This window comes from Nicotiana tabacum, chromosome 24 (genome assembly GCF_000715075.1).
Source record: "Nicotiana tabacum cultivar K326 chromosome 24, ASM71507v2, whole genome shotgun sequence".
In the NCBI taxonomy this organism is placed as follows: Eukaryota; Viridiplantae; Streptophyta; class Magnoliopsida; order Solanales; family Solanaceae; genus Nicotiana; species Nicotiana tabacum.
In genome coordinates, this window is record NC_134103.1 from 6,000,270 (window position 1) to 6,026,993 (window position 26,724).

Below are 26,724 nucleotides of genomic sequence, written 5' to 3' on the forward strand. Positions count from 1 at the left end.
TAATTCGCGTCATAATTTGGGGGACCTCATTGTGCCTCAGGTAAGCCTAAGCGACACATAGACTTAGAAAAAATTGATGCCAACTTTGAGTCATTTCATTAATGCGAAAATAGGCCAAACAAAATAATAATAATAATAATAATAATAATAATAATAATAATAATAATAATAATAATAATAATAATAATAATAATAATAATAATAATAATAATAATAATAATAATAATAATAACAATAATAATAATAATAACAATAACAACAATAATAATAATAATAATAATAACAACAATAATAACAATAATAACAATAATAATAATAACAATAATAACAATAATAACAATAATAATAATAATAATAATAATAATAATAATAATAATAACAATAATAATAATAATAATAATAATAATAATAACCAATAATAATAACAATAATAATAATAATAATAACAATAATAATAATAATAATAACAACAATAATAATAATAATAACAATAATAATAATAATAAATAATAATAATAATAATAATAATAATAATAATAATAATAATAATAACAATAATAATAACAATAATAATAATAATAATAATAATAATAATAATAATAATAATAATAATAATAATAATAATAATAATAATAATAATAATAATAATAATAATAATAATAATAATAATAATAATAATAATAATAATAATAATAATAATAATAATAATAATAATAATAATAATAATAATAATAATAATAATAAGAAAATTGATGTCAACTTTGCTTCATTTCATTAATGCAAAAATAAGCCAAACAAGCTTTCACTAAATCGATAATAATAATAAAGTCACTAATGGCATCAAGCCTTATTACATCGAAATCTAATCTAAGCTAGAAAGCAGTAAAGAACATTATCTCCTAATCTAATGGTCCCTGAAGGACCTTCTCCATGTTTGGCTCTTTTGACCCCATTAATCGAGTTTCCCAGGTCGCGCATATCCAACAGTAAGTAAGCTTTTTCTAGATTCCCTCCTTCATCGTTGTTCATGTCTTGACAATCCGAGAGTCTCTTTCTCATCTTCCCTTCCAGCTCCACCAGTCCTTGTTCCAAGTATTCCAATCGTTATGTTGACTTGGTGGCAATCTCTTTCCATTCCCTTATCGCCTCCATGTTCACTTTGTGTTGCTCCATATGTTTAGCTTTGGACTCGAACACCCTTTTGTGCAGCCTCTTATACTTAACATGTGTTTTATCCACTTCATCTATGACCCTATCCTTCAAATTGACTCTCGGCTTGATGTCTCCCGCTACGTCGTCTTCTAGCCATGACAGATAGTAGTACATATAACCGGCGTGGTACCTGTCTGGCTCAATGTGTTGTGCTTCGAATTCGAATGGAATGACATCTCCCTTGAAATCTGCCTTGTACTGGACCATATTGGAAACCCGAGGTATGACTTGTTTTCTTCCGGCTTGTATCATTACCTTTATAGGAGAGTAAAGGTGGATACCTCGCAGCCCAATCAACACCAAGTGAGTAGTCCCCTTCGATCTGATGATGAACTTACTACTAGGAAACCATTCGAACATCCTTTGCACTTGTTCGTTTGTCAGATTGCTGAAGAAACGCACCCAACTTACAGTATTTCTAGGCTTTGCAAACCTTTCTAGAACAAACGTCATTTTCTTTGGGTGATGGTTGGCTATGTAGTCATTTAGTGACCTTTGCAGAAGCTGTTGACGATACTCGCCCCTTTGAAAGTGTTCCAGTAATCAGACTTGTAGCAATAGATTACAACCCTCAAAGTGTCTGAATCCCTACTTGCACCGATCTTGAGCGCGGTACATTTCAGCTAAGATCATTGGGATGATAGTATAAGTTTGTCCTTCGATACCATCCATTAAGGTCCTGGCGACCATGGCTAAACGAGTATGAATCCTTCCTCCTTTCATTGGAAATATCAACAACCTAAAGAAGCAGAGAATGAACACATAAACCTGGCGATGTACCCATCCCAAAGAAGTAATGGCTAGTTCATCATGATGAAGACGATATGACTTGATAGGCCCATAACACTCGAAAAGAAACTCAAAAGGGATGTATGGTTTCTATAGACAGAGCAGCTTGTCATTCTTCTTAAAACCTAACATTTTTAGAAAATCGCGAGGAGTACGATTCTCTGCTACCAGTTATCCCGGACTATCCCAAGGTAACTTGTCGAAACCTCCTATTTCTTCTAGGAGAGGAGTCATTTCTATATTGCCAAATCAGAAAATAGCTCTTTTCTCGTCCTAGAACATGGTGGCGGCCTCGATTAGTTTCCTATTTGGTTGAATGTTCAATAAAGATGGCAGGTCACCAAGTACTCTCCTTACATGATTCTTGTCACAAGGCGCAAGGTCTTTCCACCAGTCAAGTAGTAAAGGTGGGATATTCTAGACCATACCGAACCTGGTGATTTCGTGCTTCATTTTCTGCAAACAAACAAAGGGTAGCCCTTTCCCCCTCTATATTTGACTACTTACGCAATAATGATCAACACGTTGGCACATTTTCTCCAAGTAATGCACATAATATGATAGTGTCCATTGGGACTATGGAAATACCGTCAAACTTTGGATAAGGCTCATCTTAGCGGGTTGTTACGTTAACAACGCTTCAACCCGTACTAGGTTTAGCATGATGTGTATACATTTCAAATTAGATTAGGGTTTCTAGAAGGGTCTATACTGGTACTCCCAAGTGGACAACTTGAGAGGAAAATGCACGGAACCATCGACTGCACCGTTGATCGACTAGTCTACCGCAAGTAAGCCTTTCTGATTTAAAAAGAGTGATTTCAGGAAAGCGCGGACACTCATCAAGCGCCGCTATGTTGATAATTGGCACGAGTGGAGTATGATGCAGAGCATGCTTTATGCAAAAATAATAACACATTGCCAAGTATTTGCATGATAAAAGTACGTAAAACAGTAAATAAAATAGGAAAAGTGAATATGAAGAAAAAAGAAAAGAAAGACAAAAGAGAGAAGTCATTTTAGCTCAAAAAATTTGCGAGAACGTAATGAAGCAGGTAAGGAAATAGGGATGAGAGAGTCATAATATAGCAGTCTTAGACAAGATGAGGGAGATGGGAAGAGATCGTACATGTCATAGCAATTTAAAACAAATAAAGGAGAATAAGGGATGTGCACGTCATAGCAGTTTAAATCAAATAAAGGTAAATAAGGAAGGGGATGTGCATGTATAGCAGTTTAAAACAAATAAAGGTGAATAAGGAAAGGCATACGCATGTAATAGCAGTTTAAAACAAATAAAAGAAAGTAATCCACATAAGTCAAGTTCATTATAGTAAAAACCTAAGTTTCCCCAACAGAGTCGCTATGCTGTCGCGCCCCATTTTCTCGCGAGAGCGGGCTTCGACGTGTGACAACTCTTTTAAAGGGTATTAATAGAGAAGAGTCGCCACCTAATGATTTTTAAGGTGCGTTAGGGCACCTATTTGCAAATAACTCTATTTGACTAGTCAATGCCACCAAAAATTGAGTAAGGGCTTAAATTACCTCAAACAGAAAGTATTAGGCACCCTTCGAGGTCCACAACTATGGGTCCCGACCGAACTATAGACTATGTGGATTATGTAATTAAGCTAGGTGATCAAATAAATATAAGGGAAATTCAGAAATTGTAGAGTCTTATTAGAACATATGAGAACCGGTACAAGTCTTAATAACTACAAAGGTATACAAACTATATTAATCTATGTTAAATGACTAAGTGTGAATAACACGCACGTAAAAGGAGAGAGGGTCCTAAGTTTATTAGCCTAAAGGATCACCCCGTGCAACATAAATAATATTTCGCAACTCTCTTAAGGTAGATGTTGCTCGTATTATTCAGCGGGCACAGACTATCATCTCCTGCTACCCGATTACTATGTTGAAGTTGTTTACTTAAAGGCGTTCTAATTCAATTCTAAGTTATACCCTATGTGTGCACTACCTGTCCCATGCCTATGGTCCATGAGGCTTTGGACCTACAATCAGGTGGTTCTAGACTTTACTTAGGTTCCTCAAAAATGATAAAATTAGGCGACATTCAAAATAGATAGGACGTCATACAATAGCAATAAAAGGCTCGAGTTAACCTTCACATAAGCATGAAAGTATGCAAACAGATTTCTGGTTAGGCAGTAGACAGAATTAAGACATATTAGAATCATTAAGTCCTACATGCATGATTTCTACATAATTTGAACCACTCGGCAATTAGTGAGAATTCCTATAGGCAGGATTTGTAGGTGACCAATTTTGATGCAGAAGCTGTTTAATATATAGTTCTTATTAAAGAATCCTATAGTCATGTTGTCTATGTGTGTAGTAGCATCTTATAGACACGATCTCTAAACGATTCGCATATCGACAGTGAAGTAGTTGAGAATGCAGAATTATTCAATTGCCTTTATAGGCATGCGTTGTAGACGGGCTGTATGACAAAAGGAGGATAGCAGCGATGACAACTTGGGTAATCTATATTGGAATTATATGGACATGGTGTCTAGACAAGTCATATTTGAAAAAAATACCAAAGCATACAGTTTAATTTGTTTGTATTGATCTCCTATAGGCATATTATCTAGGTGCAAGAAGTCCAATTTAGATCCTATAGGCATGCTATCTAACCATTCAAGTCATCATATAGACCCTAAGTCATGTTTTCTAAGGGGATAACATTGTGTGCATATAATTCCAGAAAATGAGGCATGATGGGCAAACAAACAATTAATATCCTATAGGTATGATCTCTACCCATTCCTATAAAAGATAAAGTATCTCAGCTTTCCATTTTCACTACTTTCCCCATCATTTAGTTTTACAAGTTATTACAGACCATATTGAACAAGCATAGACCCAATTACAAATATAGAATAACCCAGTAACATATCTGGGCCCTCCAATATGCTTAGAACTTTACATGGAAAGAAGGCCCAAACTCCAGATAAGAACATTGCATTTCAAACCTCCGGTACCGAAGCAGGCCCAACAGACCAGGCCCAAATGAATAACTTACTTACCCAAAAGGGTGCCAAATTCAGCCTTACAGGTGACAAAATACTCATGGGATTGATTAGCAACTTTCCCATTTAACTCCTAAGGCTATAACTAATCAGCAATTCTAGCTGAAACACATGGACAAGAACACATGAAATACATACAAGTTCACAAGGCAGACTCATGCTTACATTTTCGGAAACAAAGCTAAAGTAACAGAATTGACCATCATAGGAGAGTGAACTATTTCTAAAGAGTTTGAAAAGTAAACTGATCTAGAATTATCCTAAAAGAACCTTAGACACGAGATTTAAACATGAAAATCTAACAGAGTCATAAACAAGAACAAGTAGAGCATAACCTTCACATGAAAATTTTAACATGAAAGCTTAGTGAAGACAATATAACATAACAGACTCATGATCGAGCAATCACTTAGTTGAGAATGAGAAAACCTTAACATGCTGAGTATCAATTACAGTACCAGAAAAATTTATAGTAAGCAAAAACATGTCAACTCCACATCAATCGAACATGCAAGCATCAAACCTTATGCTAGTTTATCACATATAGGAGAAAATACTGGTTATGATATTTACTCTAAAGTTCTCGATTGATACTGAGAAACTCAAGATCGATCAAGTCAGGAACACAATAGAGTTACAAATAGCATGGGAAAAGATCATAGATGATAGTAGAATTCCATAAAGACATCAGGTTAGGCATGAATGTCTCAACAGGAATTAGAACACATCCTGGGTATGAATTGGTTATTCATAATAGTACAGGACAAAGGAAGAAAACAAACTCAGAATAAGCAACAGTAATAAGCATTCGAGCACATAAATTAGCAGGCAGGCTTAAGAAGGTAGAACCAAGGTAACAAATAGGCAAGTTGAACCACTAGAAGGCATAGAGCCTTAAGAAAAGCTTCATAACATATAATGGCATGTGATTCATACAAATTCTTAGAGACATATATATACAAAACAAGAATACAAACAGAAAGAAAATGAAATTGCAAGAGTCATAGATACATTACCAGTTACAGAAGAACAAATAAACAAGAGGAGTAATTTCAGCAACACTTCAGTGTTAATAGCAAACGAACAGTAGAACCCAGGAGTCTCAGTGTGTCAGAGTTCTCAAGGTTTTCGAATGAACCTTGGGCAGTGCTCACACTGAGAAAGGTTCGAGAATTGAATTCTGGTGGCCTTGGCTTTCAGTCAACCAAGAGCCAAAGATCAGAACAATATAGAATGAGAGAATAAGAGAGTAACACAAGTTAATTTCAGTGAATAATCTCTTATCAAAGGGAATTAGGGGAGGGGTTTATATAGTGGTAGAATCAGGCAAATGAACAAGGAAAGAAATCGAGTAAACACGAACAAAAAGAGTAAAATCTCGCATGCAAGTCAGTAAAGTAACCGGAAAGGAAAGAAATCAAACTCCAAACCCTAGTCAGGGTTTAATACTCAAAAAACATCGGCCAACTCGTATGAAGAATCAGACTTTTCTTTGTATATGGACGAGATATTGTCCAAATCTCCAAGATTGAGGTTGATTCTTGTCTGATATAGAGATGGTATTTGCCAAAATTTGGCAAATACCTAAGTAATACCATAACCGTGTAACCAGTAGCAAAGAAACCCATATATGCTAAGTAAATAATGGTAGAATCCCATTATCAACGGGATTAGGAGAGGGAGTTAAGGGGAGGCGGCTAGGGTTCTTCAAAAGAGAGAAAGGGAGGGTTAAGAGAATTTAGGGGCGGAGGCTGAGAGAAAATGGGTTAAGGTTTCAGGGGGTTGGGTAACTAAAGTGAGGAGAGGCTGCGGGTCGTTGAATTTTTTAGATCAACGGCCGGGATTGAGCGAGAGGCGGGGCGGGTTGGAGAACGGGTCCCACCCGGGTTAAGATTAAAGGGGTCGCCTGGTTTGGGATGGGGAAATTGGGCCAGGTATTTGAGGAGTTTGGGCCACTAATGTGGTCCGAAAAATTGGTATAATTTGGGTTGTATTTTAAATACACAGAATTGTTTAAATAAAATAATTAATAAATAATAAAATATTACTTATATAATAAAATAATTGAAAATAATAACTTAACATTATAATAAATATAAAAATACTATTTTAGCATGAATAATGTAATAATTGTAATTATGCATAGCATATAGGCTATTATTGCAAAATTATGTAAATAGCTTAAAAATACCAATATAATTATATGAAATGAAGTAAAACTATTATGAAACATATATGTGGATAAAAATAATAGATTTGGATGATTAAATCATCACAAAATATTTTAAGGGGTAATTAATGCATATTCAAGTGACTTAAATGCAAGAAAATCGATTTTAAAACTTCAACAATTATGAACAATTATAGAAAATACTTGTGTAACTCTTGTAAATTAAGTAATGATGCAAAATAATATTTTAAAAGTATATATACTATTTGAAAAAAATATGAGGGCAAAATTAGGTATCAACAGCGACTGACGGGACATTTCGGTTTCTTTGTCGTTTTGTGTCGCATCGTGTTGAAGAAGAGATGGAAGAACTCATCTCGTTTCCTCGTCGTTTCCGTAAAACTTACTCTCCGAAAAATGAGGGGACTATCTGTATACGGGTAAAATCGGACCCTAAGCCATCCCGATTCCCGATAAAATCAATCAAGGTAATGGACCAATCGAAGCAAGCACCGGGGGCACGATACCCACCCTCGAGTATATCGAGGCCATGACCCCGGGATCGATGCAAATCCCAAAATACTTCGGAGAGCATTATTTGGAAATCGAACACGATTAACGGATGGCCGTAATATCTGTGACCAACCGGGTATCACAGCGCGGATCTCGGCACGCACCCACGAGAATCCAGTAATTAGTTAAACGGGAGATTTTTACGTTTTATGGAATTGTACCAAGAGTGGGATTTTTCTACTATATAAAGGGGGGGTCTGATTATTCATTGAACACATTGTAACATGCATCCCAAAGCAATATACTATTATTTTCACTGTTATTCATTGCTTTTATTCTCATTCATCAGTGCTAGCCATTGTGAATCCGGATTGAGGGTGGATATTTCATCAAGGCTAGAAGTATCCTCCTCACGTGGTTTGAATTTACTATATCTTTATTTGTTTAATCTAACGCAATTTATCGTTTGTATCGAATTAATCCATGTATCCTTAAAATAAACTTACAAATTTAATTGTTATCCATTTTTTAGGGTAAACAGTTTGGCGTCCACTGTGGGGCCATGCTAATCTTTTCTGTATCGTCCCAGTTGCATAACAGAGCAGCTGGATCAACCGGTTGGTAAACAGTTTCTACCCTGCATATACATATTTTGTCTCTTAAAAACTACTACATTTTGTTCCTTAAGGACATCGAGCCCAAGGGTCACCTCTATCCGGATCCAAGAAATCACCACACTCTATCGTCCAAGGCAAACTCGGATGACTCAGGCTGTCGAAACCCGGGGGCACAAAAACCTATTAAGCAGTGCCCGAATTTTAAAGGCTACGGCCACCCTCATTCGGGGACTGTCGTCCTGGGCAAGCCCGGATGGCTCGAGTATCGAAGCCGGGGTAATAAGCCAATTGGGTAATACCCGAACTTAAAAAGCTACGACCATCCTAGAAACAGCTCGGAGACGTCCGAAACCCGTAACCAAAACATAAGGCCTTCAAAAATTTTCAAACCGGTTCAAAGGCTACCATCGATAAAATTATAATCTAAAAACTTCTAAGTAAGCACTTTGGGGAAAACTTTCGGTCATACCAAGACCCCACGAGTTCTAAACAAAATTATATCGGGAACACGACTTGTTTAAACCTCCGAACAAGACCTTATTACTATGTGCCAATGCATTTGAAATCTTTGCAATTGTATTGAAAAAGCCAAAAGAAATAAACTTGAAAATTGCCAAAGGGAAAAAAGAAAAGCCTTGTATATATATAAAGATCTTTACAAAGCCCAAACGGCCTCAACAAAACATACAAAAATACAAAAACAAAGAAAAATCTACAAGGCACCTAAGCCTGATCCTCGCCGGAGCCCGCCTCGTCACCGGGACTATCGGAGTCTTCTCTGCTCAGCTGCCACTTGTTCCTCGGGAACGGACGGCTCATGGGCCACAAAAAGGTCAGCCTCCTTGGGCTCGTCCCTCAGTCAGAAGAGTGAATCCGATTCAAACACTCGGGAGCTGGAGCTTTCCTTTGGCTTACGAGCCAACCTTCTCCTCGATTTCTTCTTCTCCTAGCTTGGGGAACTCGGGGCCCTCTTCTTTTTCTTCTCTCCTGCAGTGGTTTCGGGCTGCCCCAAAGTAGAAGGATTAGCGGATAGGTCCTCGCCCCCTACCAAGGGCCTAAGATCGATGGTCTTAGGCAAGCCTGCAAAAACAAAAAATAAGAGAAGCAATGAGGGCATGGTGTTGAAAAAGAAAGTTTAGTGCTACTTACTCGGAGAAAGAAATCTTACCGTGATAACGGGCCTCCCAGCAGCCCTTCGAAAGCTCGCGCCAAGAGCACTCGGCATAAGGCATCTGCAAACAAATGCTTCTGATCCACTCCTTGAGCCGAGGAATGGCATTTGGAACTCGAGCAAGGGCTACACCACAACAAACACCGATGAGAAAAAGGAAGATAAAACATGAAATTGATGTTTAAAAGGGGTTATACCTACGTGATACGTTCTACTTCTCGGGGAATGACCTCCACTCAGCAGGTATCAGGTCAGCGGTCCTCACTTGGACAAAGCGTCCTTGCCAACCCCGATCCCGATCCTCGTCGATACTCGAAAACGGGGCTTTGCTGGCCTGGCGTACAAGCTTTATCAGTCCCCCCCCCAGAATATTCGGGGACTGTATAAGCGGAGCTGATGGTCGATAGTGAACGTGCACGAATCGATTTTGTTCACAAAGAATCGGAGGAGGATCACGATCCTCCACAGTGATGGGTGAATTTGGCCGAGGCATACGTCGTACCTCCTATAGAAGTCCAAGATGACCGGGTCCACTGGGTCCAATGTAAATGAATAAGTGTAAACACTTAGATATACCTCAACATTTGTGGTAATACATCATCATCGGGCTCGTGAATCAATACATTTTTATCTGCCCAGCCGCAGTCCTTTCGAACTGCAGGAAGAATGGCCTCAGTAATAGAGCAGCTGTACTGTGACACCGCCTCGCATTGGCCTTGAACCGAAGAGGGCTTTTCAACCTTGAAGTCGTCATTGACCGAAAAACCCCCCCGGGGACGAACATTTTCAAGGGGGCTCGGCTTCCGGTTCATTAGTGACCGCACCCGGAACGGACATCTCGAGGACGACCACATCAGGGGTGGTCTCCTCGACCTTAGTGGTCAGCTACGATGAAGAAGGAGCATCATTTTGGTGAACGGTCTTGGAAGTCTTTGCCATTTCTTTTATCTGGTTAAAAGGGTTTGAAACTAGGAAGGAGAATGAGGAGATGAGGGGTGAGAACTTGCTAATAAAAACAAGCGCATTGGCTTAAGTAAGGGGTAAAAGAAAAGTTGTAACTTGAAGAACGAAGGTAAGAATATTGAGGGATGAAAGAAGACTATAATATCTTAAAGGAAAGAAGGTAGAAGCCTGGTCAAAAGTAAAAAATGAACGAAGGAAGGGGTATTTATAGGGGCTTGGCGCCGTTTCGCATTTAGGCACGACCTGCCGATGGCTGACACACGTTAGGGTTCATTATGACGCAACTGACGGGACGTTTCGGTTTCTCTGCCATTTTGTGTTGCAGCGTGTTGAAGAAGAGATCGAAGAACCATGTCGTTTCATCGTCGTTTCCGTAAAACTTACTCTCCGAGAAACGAGGGAACTATCTGTATACGGGTGAAACCAAACCCGTAAGCCGGCCCGGTTCCCGATAAAATCAATCGAGGTAAGGGACTCATCGAGGCAAACACCGGGGGCACGATGCCCGCCCTTGAGTATATCGAGGCCATGACCCCGAGATCAGTCCAAATCCCAAAAGACTTAGGAGAGCATTATTGGGCAATCGAATACGATTAACGGAAGGCCGTAATATCCGTGACCAACCGGGTATCACGGCACGGATCTCGGCACACACCGACAGAAATTTAGTAATTAGTTAAACGGGATATTTTTACCTTTTATAGAATTGTACCTAGAGTGGGATTCCCCTACTATGTAAAGGGGGGTCTCATTATTCATTGAACACATTGTAACATGCATCGCAAAGCAATATACTATTATTTTCACTGTTAATGATAGCTCTTATTCTCGTTCATTAGTGCTAGCCATTGTGAATCCGGATCGAGGGTGGATATTTCATCAAGGTTGAAATTATCCTCCTCACGTGGTATCTTTATTTGTCTAAACTAACGCAATTTATCGTTTGTATCGAATTAATCCACGTATCCTTAAAACCACTTACAAATTTAATTGTTATCCGTTTTTAGGACAAACAGAATGTTATATTATTGCTCTTGATTCTCATAACATTTATTATATGATATTATCACTGTCCGACCAGATCCACACGATATTTATTGCTTCTTTAAAAAATCTCATCTAAGGATATTATTGTTAGCTAAGATTAACCCTTATTCACATAAATTTAATTATTTGAATCAAGATCTATATTTTTTGGTCAAACAATATAGCCTTAACAGTATACAGTGATGCTTAACAGTTAACACTTACGTTATTATCACTGGTACTGAATCGGGTGCTTAACGATGATTATTTTTTCAAAACATGTTCACTCGGTCACTTTTTAATACGGTGAAGTAAATGTCCAAAAAATAGTACATTCAGTGATATTATACATCTGAATTACAAGCATTTCCAGTAAGTATGTCAAGAGAGTTAAATTTTTCTTTGAATTTATTTTATATTTTATGTCATACCCCGAGCCTGGGGGCGAGACCGACACCCAGTGCCTCATCTATCCTTGCGTACCACTTGCGACTAAGAGACTCTGAACATGTAATGTCATACTTTAGTCATGGGCCACATTATAAGATAATGTGCAATGCAAAATATAAAACTGAATAGAGACCAACGCTGACTAAATGTCAACATAAAGCTAGGTCGGCAAGACCGTCATAATTACTACAACTTACAAGCCAACAAAATATACGTACAGGGCCTACAAGCCCAACATACTGCACTAACTGACAGGATATGTCTACAAGCCTCTATTGTTAGATGTACTATGATCGGAACAGGGCCCCGACCTACCCATAACCTATCTACATATATACACAAGATGTACACAAAACTTCTAAACCCGGCAACTCCGAAGGACGGGGAGCTTATCGATAAAGCTGAACTCGGGCAATACCTACTGAGGAGGTCTACCCGTCTGTCTGTCTGAACCTGCACGCATGAAATACAACGCCCCTAGAAAGGGACGTCAGTACGAAATAATGTACCGAGTATGTAAGGCAATATACTGAAAGCTGAAACTGAACTGATAATATAATAGCTGAAAGTAACTGAGGGTCAAAGATAATCTGAAGATATGCTCACCTGCTGATACTGATTCTATTCTCTCAATATAATAAGTAAAATAGTTATCTGGTCTTATAAGGCTCGGTATATGTATATAACTGCTCTGCCGTAGTAGGCTCGCTCATAGACGCTCGGCCATACTAGGCTCTGTATCTCGGCCAACTAGGCTCACTCATAGGCGATCGGCCACAGTAGGCTCGGTATATAACTTATCATCTTATCAGAGGTTGCCCAATAGGGGCCTGCCCATCGATTATAGCTCGATGGTAATGAAAATACCATAGTACTATATATATAGATTCTCTGCTCTCATGACTCGAAAAAAAAAAAAGAAATACTCAATTGAATATGAAGTCCCGATGAGGGGAATATTGTAACTTACAAGATTAAAAAAATATACGTAAATTTCGGGATATGATTTTTTCTTTATGCCTCGTTATCAAACTCGTGTAATTACGAGATCATGCCAAAATGAAAGAAGGGCTTAGCCTTAACATACCTGGAGTAGGGAAAAATCCGTATGATGTTCTTGGGAAAGGTTGTATCATACTCCTTTAGAATCGCAAAATTTTACGTTGCTACAGTTCTAAAAAATTTCGTTGGATTGGTTGAAGAATCACGTTGCTTAATGTGTAAAAATTCTCGATGGAATTATTGAAACTTGTAGGAATTCTTAGTGTTTTGATTGTAAGGATTAGTTGAAGATTTTGTAAGAAATCTCTTTGAGCTAATGTCTAATTGTAGTATTTTTGCATTGAAAATGTTAGCATGACATGTATTGTAATTAACACCTTAAATTGCCACCTACCCAACATGACTAATGAGTCATTTGGTTTGCGTGGTGGCTTGCTGCCACATAGGGTGGGGGAGGGGTTTTATCCTATAATTAATAATTAATTAGGTATTATCCCGCTATCCGATAATTAATCAATTACCCACATAATTAAGAATTATCTCAGATTACTTAAAATTCTACTTATTTTTAATATACTTTATACATCATACTATCACGGTCATATGGTACCTTGTATGGTACTAGTCCATAAGTATCGGGTATTATAGCTCGGACCGTATTTTATCCCAAATCGACAACCTTCAACGAAACTCATTTTCTTTAATTCGTGTACCCTTTCCTTTATGGCACTTACTTATTGCTTGTTATAAATAGCATAAATATGCTAACCTCAAGATAATCTCATCCGCGAGTCTATGTCAATTAACTGAAGACGAAACTTTAACGTATGAGAAATGCGAGATGTAACATCCTTCCTCCCTTAGAAACATTCGTCCTCGAATGTCTACTCTTAGATACTTTTGGAAAATTTTTGCCAGAGTCTCTTCCATATACTAGACTAAAACCAACCTGTACGCAGCCAGAAAATATACTATACATGCTACACATGGCCACTGTCTATATATAGCAACACTTGGCTTCACACAACTGTCCATTATAAATTCTGAGAGTCAAAAATGAGAGCTTACCTGATGACCTACTGGCCTGAATAGAGCTGTGCTGAGGTATCCTATTTAGACTTTATTTCTTCCTCCGCTTCCCACGTCATCTCTTTCACATTCTTGCTCCTCCATAAAACCTTCACGGAGGCTATTTCCTTATTCCGTAGCTTACGGATTTGTCGGTCTAGGATGAAAACCGAGATTTTCTCGTATGACAAGTTCTCCGTAATCTGTACATCATCCGTGGGCACCACTCAGGTAGGATCGCCAATGCACTTCCGTAGCATTGATACATGAAAAACCGAATGGACAGACTCCAATTCTGAGGGTAATTATAACCCATATGCTACTTGGCCCACTCTTCGAATGATCCTATAAGGACCAATATACCGTGGGCTAAGTTTGCCTTTCTTGCCAAACCTCATTACATCCTTCATAGGTGACACCTTTAAGAATACCCAGCCATTAACCCCGAACTCTAAATCCCATCGCCGCGCGTCAGAATATGAATTCTGATAACTCTGAGCTGTCAACAGTCGCTCCCGGATGAGCTTTACTTTTTCTATGGCCTGCCGAACCAGGTCTGGCCCATGTAACCCAGATTCTCCAACATCAAACCACCCTATAGAAGATCTACACTTACGCCCATACAAAACCTCGTACAGAGCCATCTGGATACTGGAGTGGTAACTGTTATTATATGCAAACTCTATAAGAGGTAGATGTTCATCCCAACTTCTTTTAAAATCCAACACACATGCTCGTAACATATCCTCGAGCGTCTGAATTGTGCGCTCGGCTTGCCCATCAGTTTGTGGATGAAAAGATGTGCTGAGATTCACCTGAGTTCCTAGACCTCTCTGAAATGACCTCCAAAAATATGTTGTAAGCTGGGCCCCACGGTCAGATATAATAGATACTGGTACTCCGTATAGTCGCACTATCTCCTTATTATATAATTTTGCATAATCTTTGATTGTATATGTAGATCTGACCGATAGGAAATGAGCTGATTTCGTGAGCCTATCGACTATCACCCATATGGAATCAAACTTACGATGAGAACGAGGTAAACCCGTGATAAAGTCCATATTTATCGCCTCCCATTTCCATGTCGGGATCTCTATAGTATGCATTAGCCCTCCAGGCTTCTGGTGCTCTATCTTCACCTGCTGGCAACTAGGGCATTGAGCGACATACTCAACAATGTTCTTCTTCATATCGTTCTACCAATACACATCCTTAATGTCATGATACATCTTCGTCGACCCAGGATAAATGGAGTACCACGAATAATGTGCCTCTGACATAATCCTGTCTCGTAGCCCTGCTACATCTGGAACACACAAACGACCCATGTATCTGAGAACCCCGTCTCCCTTGAGTTCTAACAACGGCTTCTTCTGCTGTATAACTCGCTCTCTCAACTCGACCAACTCTGGGTCCTCGTACTGCTTCTCCTTTACTTCAGCTATGAGAGATGATTTTGCAGTATTTTGGAGTACAACTCCACCATTGCCAGAGTCTACTAACCGAACCCCCAAACAAGCCAATTGATGAATCTCTCTAGTTAATTGTCTTTTTTCGGCCTCTACATGTGCTAAGCTACCTATAGATCGGCGACTTAAGGCGTCTGCTACAATATTAGCTTTCCCTGGATGGTAGAGAATGTTAACATCGTAATCTTTCAATAACTCAAGTCATCGCCTTTATCGCAAATTCAACTCTTTTTGCTTGAAGATGTATTACAGGCTTTTATGATCTGTGAATATATCAACATGAACACCATATAAATAATGCCGCCATATTTTAAGTGCATGGACAACTGCAGCTAATTCGAGGTCGTGGGTCGGATAATTCCGCTCATGCTTCCTTAACTGCCTTGAAGAATACACAATTACTTTCCCATGTTGCATCAGGACACATCCTAACCCGACACCTGAGGCATCATAATACATGGCATAACCATCTGGACTCTCTGGAAGTGCTAGAACTGGCGCTGAAGTCAACCTATTTTTAAGCTCTTGGAAACTTCGCTCGCAAGCCTCCGTCCACTGAAACTTAGTTGCTTTCTGCGTCAACTTTGTTAATGGTGCCGAGAGAGAAGAAAAACCCTCTACGAACCTCCGGTAGTATCCTGCTAAACCTAGAAAGCTACGGACCGTTGTTGGAGTGGTAGGTCTAGGCCAGGATTTCACAACCTCAATCTTCTGAGTGTCTACCTTTATACCTCCATCGGATACAACGTGTCCCAAGAATGCTACAGACTTCAACCAGAACTTACATTTAGAAAACTTAGCATATAATTTACTATCTCGGAGGGTTTGGAGTACCGCTCGCAGGTGGTCCGCATGCTCATCCTCTAAACGTGAATAAACCAAAATACCATCAATAAAGACTATCACGAACAGATCTAAATATGGCTGAAATAGGTTGTTCATCAAGTCCATAAATACGGCAGGTGTATTCGTCAACCCGAAGGACATGACAAGAAACTCGAAGTGGCCATATCGGGTCCTGAAAGCTGTCTTGGGGATATCTCTCTCCCGAACTCTAACCTGGTGGTACCCCGACCTCAAATCTATCTTTAAAAAGCATCTAGCTCCCTGCAACTGATCAAATAAGTTGTCTATCCTTGGAAGTGGATACTTATTCTTAATAGTTACCTTGTTCAGTTGCCTATAATCGATACACATCCTCAGCGAGCCGTCTTTCTTCCGCACAAACAGTATCGGTGCACCCCAAGGTGAAGTATTGGCCCTGATGAAACCTTTCTCCAGCAAATCTTTTAACTGCTCCTTCAACTCCTTCAATTCGGCATGTGCCATTCTATACGGAGGGATGAATATTGGTTGAGTTCCCGGAAGCAAATCGATGCCAAAATCAATTTCTCGCTCTAGGGAATTCCTGGAAGTTCATCTAGAAATACATCCACGTACTCTTTTACTACTGGAATAGACTGAAGTGTAGGTATCTCAGTATCTATATCTCTAACTAGCACAATATGTTAAATGCACCCTTTTGCGATCATTTTCCTCGCCTTCGGATAGGAAATAAACCTACCTCTGGGTGTCGTTGTATTACCTACCCACTCAAGGATTGGCTCACCCGGAAAATGAAATCTAGCTATCTTTACTCGACAATCAACTATGGCATAGCAAGCTGCCAACCAGTCCATGCCCATGATAGCATCAAAATCCAACATCTCTAGCTCAACTAGGTCGGCTGAGGTCTGACGACCACAAACTGATACCATACAACCTTGGTAAATCCGTTTATGAATAATCTATTCTCCGACCGGTATAGATACCGCAAAAGGATCACTTAGTATTCCAGGCACTATACCAAACTTCCCCGCGACAAATGGGGTAATACACGATAAAGTAGATCCTGGGTCTATCAAGGTATAAGCATCGTGAGAGCAAACAGTCAACATACATGTCACAATGTATGGTGAGGATTCCTGGTCCTATCGACCCGCTAACGCATAGCTACGATTCTGGTTACCACCTGAACTAAAACCTCTACCTCTGCCTTGACCTCTACCAGCCGAAGACTGAGACTCGCGCCCTGAAGGATGCACGGACATAGATAATCCTGTTGCTGAATTCGCTGGTTGTGCCATACCCCCAGAATCTCTATTTGGACAATCTCACATCATATGCCCCGGACGTCCACATGTATAACAAGCATCAGAACCGGCTTGACATTGGCTCAAGTGTCCTCTACCACATATGTCACACCGCGGCAGAAATGGCCATGTCTGCCCCGAACCTCGATGTCGCTGCAAACTTGACTCTGGGAGTTTTCACCTGGTCCTGACTAAGTATAGCGGTCATACATGTAACCCTGTAGCTGAGGTGGCAGAGGTCTAGGTGGCCGTTCGAAGTATTGGGGCCTGTAACTACCTTGAGACTGCTCCTGAGACCTAGAAAATCTCATCCTCTTACGCTGACCTAAGTCAGTCCTCTCCGTACCCTGTTGCCGATGCCTACCCCTTTCTATATTCTAGGAAAATGCCTGAATCCAGGAGATATCCATACTATCCTGTAATGCAGCGGTGGCACATGCCTCGGTCAACTCTGGGGCCAACCCTGCTATAAACCTGTGGATTCTATCCCGTATAGTAGCAACTATGGATAGTGCATATCTGGCCAATGAGTCAAAACGGAGACTATACTCTCGAACACTCATATTGCCCTGCTTGAGGGCTAGAAACTGGATCGACTCGGGCCTGTCGGATCTCTCGCGGTAAGTACTGGTCAAGGAAGGCATCTGAAAAATTCTCCCAAATAGCAGGAGGTGCATCACGTCCCCTGGACCTTTCCCATCCCTCGTACCAAAGGATGGCTATATCTCGGAGTCAAAAAGCTGCTAGCTCAACTGCCTCTTTCTCCGTGGCATGCATAACCCGAAAGATCCTGTGAAGCTGATCTATGAAATCCTGCGGGTCCTCCCTCTGATCTGTCCCCGTGAACTCTGGGGGACTCAAATCAATAAACTCTCCGACCCTTGAACTCCCAGATCCCTCAGAAGGTCCTGCACTAGCGGATGCCCTAGCTTGTTGTTGGGTAGCTACCAACTGTGCCAACAAATGCACCACACTCCTTAAGTCCTGATCTGATGGAAGCGGAGGGGGAACTGGATGTGCGGTCTCCCTAGGAATCTCCTCAGGTGGCGGAGGAGCCAGTAATGGCTGGGTAGGGGTCTCTCCCTGGGCCTCAGATTGGGCCCCAACTACTAGGGGTACCCTACTAGTCCCCTCACCTACTGTTGTTTCTCTCCTCTGGCTAGTTGTAGTCTTCCTAGTTACCGTCATATGTGCATGCAAACGCCAACACGTAAGTTTAACTCAAATTTTCTATAACTCAGTGCTACAACACGATTTAGATTTGAAAGAAGGGTAACCAACTCCTAGATGCCATGTAGTCCCCTGCTTATAATGTGGTACACCACACATCTATAAATAAGACCCAACTAGACACGGCTTGTAGACTCCCTAGGACAGAACTGCTCTGATACCACTTTTATCATGCCCTGAGCCTGGGGGCGAGACCGGCACCTAGTGCCTCACCTATCCTTGCGTACCACTTGCGACTAAGAGACTCTGAACATGTAATGTCATACTTTGACCATAGGCCACATTACAAGATAATGTGCGATGCAAAATATAAAACTGAATAGAGACTAATGTCAACATAAAGCTGGGCCGGAAAGGCCGTCATAATTACTACAACTAACAAGCCAACAAAATATACGTACAAGGCCTACAAGCCCAACATACTGCACTAACTGACAGGATATGTCTAAAGCCTCTATTGTTAGATGTACTGTGATCGGAACAGGGCCCCGACCTACCCATAACCTATCTACATATATACAGAAGATGTACACAAAACTTCTAGACCTGGCAACTCCGAAGGACGGGGAGCTTACCGATAAAGCTGAACTCGGGCAACACCTACTGAGGAGGTCTACCCGTCTGTCTGTCTGGACCTGCACGCATAAAATGCAGCGCCCCCAGAAAGGGACGTCAGTACGAAATAATGTACCGAGTATGTAAGGCAATATACTGAAAGCTGAAACTAAACTGATAATATAATAGCTGAAAGTAACTGAGGGTCAAAGATAATCTAAAGATATGCTCACCTGCTGATACTGACTCTATTCTCTCAATATAGTAAGTAAAATAAGTCCGGCCTTATAACGCTCGGTATATGTATATAACTGCCCTGCCGTAGTAGGCTCGCTCATAGGCGCTCGGCCATACTAGGCTCTGTATCTAGGCCAAGTGGGCTCACTCATAGGCGCTCGGCCACAGTAGGCTCGGTATATAACTTACCATCTGATCAGAGGTTGCCCAATAGGGGCCTGCCCATCGATTATAGCTCGATGATAATGAAAATACCGTAGTACTGTATATATAGATTCTCTGCTCTCATAAAAAAAAATACTCAATTGAATATAAAGTCCCGATGAGGAGAATATTGTAACTTACAAGACTAGAAAAATATACATAAATTTCGGGATATGAATTTTTCTTTATGCCTCGTTATCAAACTCGTGTAATTATGAGATCATGCCAAAATGAAAGAAGGGCTTAGCCTTAACATACCTGGAGTAGGGAAAAATTCGTATGATGTTTTTGGGAAAGATTGCATCGTACTCCTTTAGAATCGCAAAATTTTACGTTGCTACGGTTCTAAAAATTTTTGTTGGATTGGTTGAAGAATCACGTTGCTTAATGTGTAAAAATTCTCGATGGAATTGTTGAAACTTGTAGGAATTCTTAGCGTTCTGATTGTAAGGATTAGTTGAAGATTTTGTAAGAAATCTCTTTGAGCTAATGTCTGATTGTAGTATTTTTGCATTGAAAATGTTAGCATGAGGTGTATTGTAATTAACACCTTAAATTGCCACCTACCCAACATGACTAATGAGTCCTTTGGTTTGGGTGGTGGCTTGCTGCCACATAGGGTGGGGAGGGTTTTTTAATTTTATCCTATAATTAATAATTAATTATGTATTATCCCGCTATCCGATAATTAACCAATTACTCACATAATTAAGAATTATCTTAGATTACTTAAAATTTTATTATTTTTAATATATTTTATACATCATACTATCACGGTCATATGGTACCTTGTATGATACTAGTCCATAAGTATCGGGTATTATAGCTCAGACCGTATTTTATCCCAAATCGACAATCTTCAACGAAACTCATTTTCTTTAATTCGTATACCCTTTCCTTTATGGCACTTACTTATTGCTTGTTATAAATAGCATAAATATGCTAACCTTAAGATAATCTCATCCCAGAGTGTATGTCAATTAACTGAAGACGAAACTTTAACGTACGAGAAACGCGAGATGTTTGACAGGTTTTCTTTTTATACATTTTTTACAAAAGCTGTGACCTAGAGTTCTTTTATAGCTTATGAAATTTTCAAAAAAAAAAATCATGAAATCAAAAAATGGGATTATAGCACTTTTGGTCTCTTTATTATTATAAAATCTAATTTCGGTCCATGTGATATTTGGCTAAACATGTTTGATCTTCAATTGATTAAATATATATTTTTAATACTCTTATATAGTAGGAAATATGTTATGCTTAATCTATTATTAGAACCATATTATCCTCAAATATGGAGTAACAATGCTTATTTAACATAATGTAATCAGGGGCGGAGGCACAAGCCGACCTATGGGTTCGGCCGAACCTAGTAACTTTTGTTCCAACAATGTATTTGATGATTTGAATTCATGAAATATATATAAATATTAAATTTAGAACTGAGTCATTAACACTTGAAGTCGTGATCCCAAAATTCAGAACTCATAAAGTTGAAATCTTGGTTCCGCCTGAATGTAATAATAGCTAATTCGTTAAAGTTATGAAGATTCACAAGTAGATGAGTAAAAATACATATTTCAATTATTTGAAGATTAAATGTGCTTAGCCAGATATTATAAAGACCAAATTAGAATTAGTTTATATTTAAGGGGCTAAAGTGCAAACTTCCCTTAAAATTGATGATAAATTTTCCTTAAATTTACAAATATAAGAAAATAAACCTTCCTATAACCACCCCTATCCGTTAAAATCCAACTCTTTTTGTTGGACAGTGAACACAATCTTCAAGTCCTCCTTATCAACAATGGTGTCCCTCATCTCCACTGCAATTCTCCCCCACATTTCTTCCTCATTCATGGTACAGTCTTTTTTATCTCTTTCTTTTACTATTTTCCATTAAAATTATACATTCTCATTTATACCCCCTCAATGTTTTTTCAGGGTAATTCGAGAAACTTGAAGTCAAGTTCAAATATTTTTCCTTCAATTAAACTCAGTAACCAGAAAACTACCCCAAGAACAAGAACCCCATTTCTTATTTTCAATAAAGCTGCAAGCTTTGATGTTTCTGCTGCTGATTCAGCAAATTCTGGGAGTGTTAGATTTAGGCTTAATAACTTGGGCCCACAACCAGGGGCAACAAAGAATAGGAAGAGAAAAGGAAGAGGGCATGCAGCTGGACAAGGAGGTAGTTGTGGTTTTGGGATGAGAGGTCAAAAATCAAGGTCTGGACCTGGTGTTAGAAAGGGTTTTGAAGGAGGTCAAATGCCACTTTATAGGAGACTTCCTAAGTTGAGAGGAATTGCTGGAGGTAATTTGTTTTAACATTGCTTCTCAACATAATTATGTAATTTTAGTTTGTTTGGATTTGGTTAGAAAATATACATAACTTCTAATACTTTTTATTTGTATTTGTATAATAATGGAATGAGGTGAGTTTAAATGGAGTAACGTGCTCAGTGAGGATTCGTATAGTCGACCCCAACATGTGATTGAGGCGTAGTTGTTATTTGTTTGGATTTACCCTTTCTGTATTGGTTGTTTGTTTGTGTGTCCTTTTGCAGTGTTATAATGTTGCATAGAAGATTTCATGGATAAGTGTATTTAGCTTGTGGAATTTGTAGCTTTAGTTTGATTATGTGCTTCAACATAATTATGTAAACTTTTAATTTGTTTGAATTTATTTAGAAAATATACAGAACTTCTAATTAGTACTTTTATTTGTATTTGCATAATAATGGAATGAGGTGAGTTTAAATGGAGTAACGTGGTCCGGAAAGATTTGTATAGCCGACCCCAACTTATTTGGGACTGAGGCGTAATTGTTGTTTCTTTGGATTTACATTTTTCCTGTGTTTGTTGTTTGTTTCTGTGTACTTCTGTAGTGTTATATTTTTGCAGTGATGAGTTTGTGGATAAGTTGCATGTAGCTTGTTGTTGAATTTATAGCTTTAGCTTGGCTTTGTGCTTCTTTCTTTACAAACATTTTTATTCTTCTTTCGGGTTATGTATCATTACAGTGTCAAATTTGCATAGGTTGGTAAAAAGTATTATCTGCATAGGGTGGGGATGTGCATGTATACTTGCCGTTACTAAGGGTTTTTCAAAATATACTGATGATTAATCTAAAGAAACTTATTCACAATGATTACATACTGCACTAGGAAAAATAGCAATCCACATTTAGGTGATGTCAAGGCAGAATATCTTGAAATCTGCCTTTTTTCATTTGCTGTATTCTGAATTCCTTGTCCGTTTTGTCTTCCGCAGTAATTCTATGACCCGTACCCCTTACTAAAACTCTAAGGAAAGCCTCCCAACCAGCTGAAAGCTCTATGGAAAAGTTTCTTAGTGCTGAATTGATAGCGTTCTAGGAACTGTTACTCAAATAAGGACTTCTTATGTTATACTTAACAGAATCAATGGATATAGAACATGTCCCTTCTTGACCTTCCCGTAGCTGGGAACATATCTATTAGAAAAAGGAATTAAAAAGTTCATACTAAGGAGGTGAGGAAGAACCTGGATCAAAGGGTTTTACTTTCTTTGATTTAAACTGAATGTGAGAGCCTTGACCCTCTAGTCTCAGTGTAGGTACCACGTAAATTGTCTTGACTTCACTTAGCCATAATGTTCTCTTGCAAGAAGCATGAACCAGGTCCAGGATTTGGACTATAAAATGCTATTTTATCTTATGCAGTTAACATCTTTCTCTCTGAAAAATAAGTTATTGCTCAAAGAAAGTGATGAAGTGGGTCGAGGGGAAAATTTAAGAATGAGATAAACCATTCTTTGGCCAAACTTTTCTCTTGTCATAAGACATACTAAAGTAAGTCCATTTCAACTATACATAGGTTTTGTAACTAAAACTAACTTGGTGCGCTATAATATGTTGACATGTGGAATTACTTAACCACACAGAAGATAATCTCTATAGCTCTCAACCTAGTCAAAGGGCTTTGATGGCCTTGGATTGGTTGGTTTGCTGGATATGAGATCCTCGGAGTAGGTTGGGCTAAGGTATTTTTGTCAATATGTCAAGTTGCTGGGTATGACTAAGTGGCTTCATAACTGTCTTTCACTCCAATGCATAACTTGTACAATTTGTGTTAATGTTTGGCTGAGGTTTAATGATCATGCTTGGAGTCGCATGACAAAGAAAAAGTTTCTAAATGCTTTGACATATCAAGCACATGACAAATAGTAAAATGCTTCCCAACTTTCTGTTTATTTCCGTTCTTATAGCACATATTGGCTATCTTGGTGTTCTCTTTGTTCAAAAAGAAAGGTAACCTACCTGATCAACCAACTGTCCAACTCTATCCCTTCACCGAAAATGTTGCCATTTTTCTCCTCTTCAATTTTTTGAGGGGTCTGATATGGCTCGTTATATGATTGATTGCATTCTAAGGTAGTTTCATTCATTGTTCTAGTCTAGAGCTGGAGCATTTAGTTTCCTGACTATCAGTTTCTCATTAGTCATTGTGATCACTTTTAGTGTAAAACTATGCAAACTCTTACTTGCCATTTAACTGTATAAGGGTGGATTCAGTATGAGACTTCTAGCACTGACAAGCTCCATAGATTTGTTGAATGAGGTAAATGCTGCATAGTTTGGATTGTTTATTGCATTTTGATATTCTTCTGGTCAGGGATGACATCCCCTTGGTACCCCTTTAAAAATGAAAACTACTTTTTGCAGCTTATATATTATGAAAAAGAGTTGGAATAGAAATAGGAACTTGAGAGCTTTTCCACCTACTACCCAACTAATAGAAAAAGTTCATTTTCTAACACATTTCAGTTGATCATGCTAACATATGCATGTGTGTAAGCTATTGAGTTCATTAGTATCTGAACTCATATTTTACCCTGTATAGAATGTGGAGTATAGTGTTCTTTGGTTATATATGCATAAGTTATGCCAGAATTCCAGCTAAAGTGAGCATTTGAATTTTGTAAAGGCATGTCTGCTGGACTTCCGAAATATGTACCTGTGAACTTAAAAGACATAGAAGAGGCAGGATTTCAAGAAGGGGAAGAGGTGTCGCTTGAATCCCTCAAGCAGAAGGGTCTAATAAATCCATCAGGGAGAGAAAGGAGACTTCCGCTAAAGGTACACAATAACATTTACTTTGTCGCATGTTGGTTCCACGTATTTTCTTCAGTGCGTTCTGCTTTGCCTGTATCTTCACCTTAGTACTACTACACAACAACAGCAACAACAAACCCAATGTAATCCCATAAGTGGGGTCTGGGAAGGGTAGTATGTACGCAGGCCTTACCCTTATATTATCAAGGTAGAGAGTTTGTGTCCTATAGACCCTCGGCTTTGTCTTCACCTTAGTGCTAGCAACTACAAAGTAGGAACAAAAAGTTTTCTTCTGTGCAATCTAATTAATATAATATTGTCTTCCTCGCTTCCCCTATCTTCATAATTCTGTGTATAGTTTCTGTAAATCTAATGACATTATAGTGTTATCCGTATTAACTTAAGTAATGTCTTCGACGTATCTCCATTTCCAGATCTTAGGCGATGGTGAACTAAGCGTGAAGCTCAACTTTAAGGCGCGCGCCTTTTCAACATCAGCAAAGGAAAAACTAGAGGCTGCTGGTTGTTCATTAACCGTTCTACCGGGCAGAAAGAAGTGGGTAAAACCATCAGTTGCCAAAAACCTTGCTAGAGCTGAGGAATATTTTGCCAAGAAAAGAGCTGCCGCTGCATCTGAAGCAGCTGACCCTTCTTCTGCGTAATCCAAAATTTATGTTAGCTACAATTTTTTTGATGTTGTCACTCTAGAGAGGGATGTAAAGCAACATTCAAATAGTTTTGGATTCTTTTCCCTTTAGTGCTTCCAAAGTATATTTCTATTTTCCTGTGTGTCTTCCCCATACCAGTAGGATTAGTAGTTAGCCTTGTATTGGTAAATCTACTACATGTTGTTCATTTCTCTCATCGTTTCTTAAGCCGGGGCGTCTTTTGGAAACACTATCTCTACCTTCAAGGTAGGGGTAAGGTCTGTATATACACTACCCTCCCCAGATCCCCCTTGTAGGATTATATTAGGTTTGTTGTTGTTGTTTTCTTTTATTCCGGTACATGTACCCAAAGGTGTGCCTAGTTCTCAATGAAGTGAGTGCGCACCTTAGAGACCGGGGTTCAAATCACAACATCGACATAAAATTACTAGGTAATTTCTTCCCTTATGCTCAAGTCTTGGCGGGTAAAATTACTCGGTACCTGTACTGATAGAAAGCATCAGGTATTTGATGGAATAGTCAAGATGCGTGCAAACGGGATCTAATTTTGTTGTTATAAAAAATTAATTTAAAAAAAAAATGTTTTATTCAACGTGGACATGGTCCAAAGGTAGGTATTGGTGAAAATGCAACCTTTCAAACTTTTAAGAATACAATAATTCAATAGTATTCAAAATAGAATTAGTCTTCTGACTATTGTTGTCATAACTTCCGTTTTCCTATTGTTAAAAAATATTATCTTTGCTTAGATGCAATGCACCTGCCTTAATTTTGAGTTTTACTTTGGTTTACCAATTGATGTAACGCCTCTAATTTGGAAAATGATCGTTCTTAAATGAAAAAGGACAAATAAATTATCATTTCTTCTTTTATCTTTCTATTATTAATAAGTTCTTGATATAGACCCAAATACCATTAATGGACAAAAGACTAATTAGTTCATGCATCCAGAGAAAATAACAGAACCCCACGAACACAATTGAAGGTGGGATCAATAGAAAAACTATTAATGCATAATTTACTATACATTTTTTTTAATCTCACCTTGAAAAACTCGCACAATTTAATCGATGAATTTCAGAAAGTCT

The 26,724-nt window shown here is 38.7% G+C and overlaps 1 protein-coding gene across 1 annotated transcript; it reads left to right on the forward strand.

The window, feature by feature from the left end:
• Positions 1 to 21,592: 21,592 nt before the first annotated feature.
• Positions 21,593 to 25,747, forward strand: LOC107782923 (large ribosomal subunit protein uL15c). Its single transcript, XM_016603870.2, has 4 exons — positions 21,593 to 21,734; positions 21,818 to 22,187; positions 24,841 to 24,992; positions 25,403 to 25,747. The coding sequence occupies exons 1-4, from the start codon at positions 21,681 to 21,683 to the stop codon at positions 25,628 to 25,630; spliced, it is 804 nt and encodes a 267-aa protein (XP_016459356.1). The 5' UTR covers positions 21,593 to 21,680; the 3' UTR covers positions 25,631 to 25,747.
• Positions 25,748 to 26,724: the final 977 nt, after the last annotated feature.

What these genes read in the sequence shown, in the direction of transcription:
- LOC107782923 (XM_016603870.2), top strand. Translation starts at nt 21,681, where the DNA reads ATGGTGTCCCTCATCTCCACTGCAATTCTCCCCCACATTTCTTCCTCA. An exon ending in ACATTTCTTCCTCATTCATG is followed by an intron (nt 21,735 to 21,817) that starts GTACAGTCTTTT and finishes ATGTTTTTTCAG; the next exon opens with GGTAATTCGAGAAACTTGAA. An exon ending in GTTGAGAGGAATTGCTGGAG is followed by an intron (nt 22,188 to 24,840) that starts GTAATTTGTTTT and finishes AATTTTGTAAAG; the next exon opens with GCATGTCTGCTGGACTTCCG.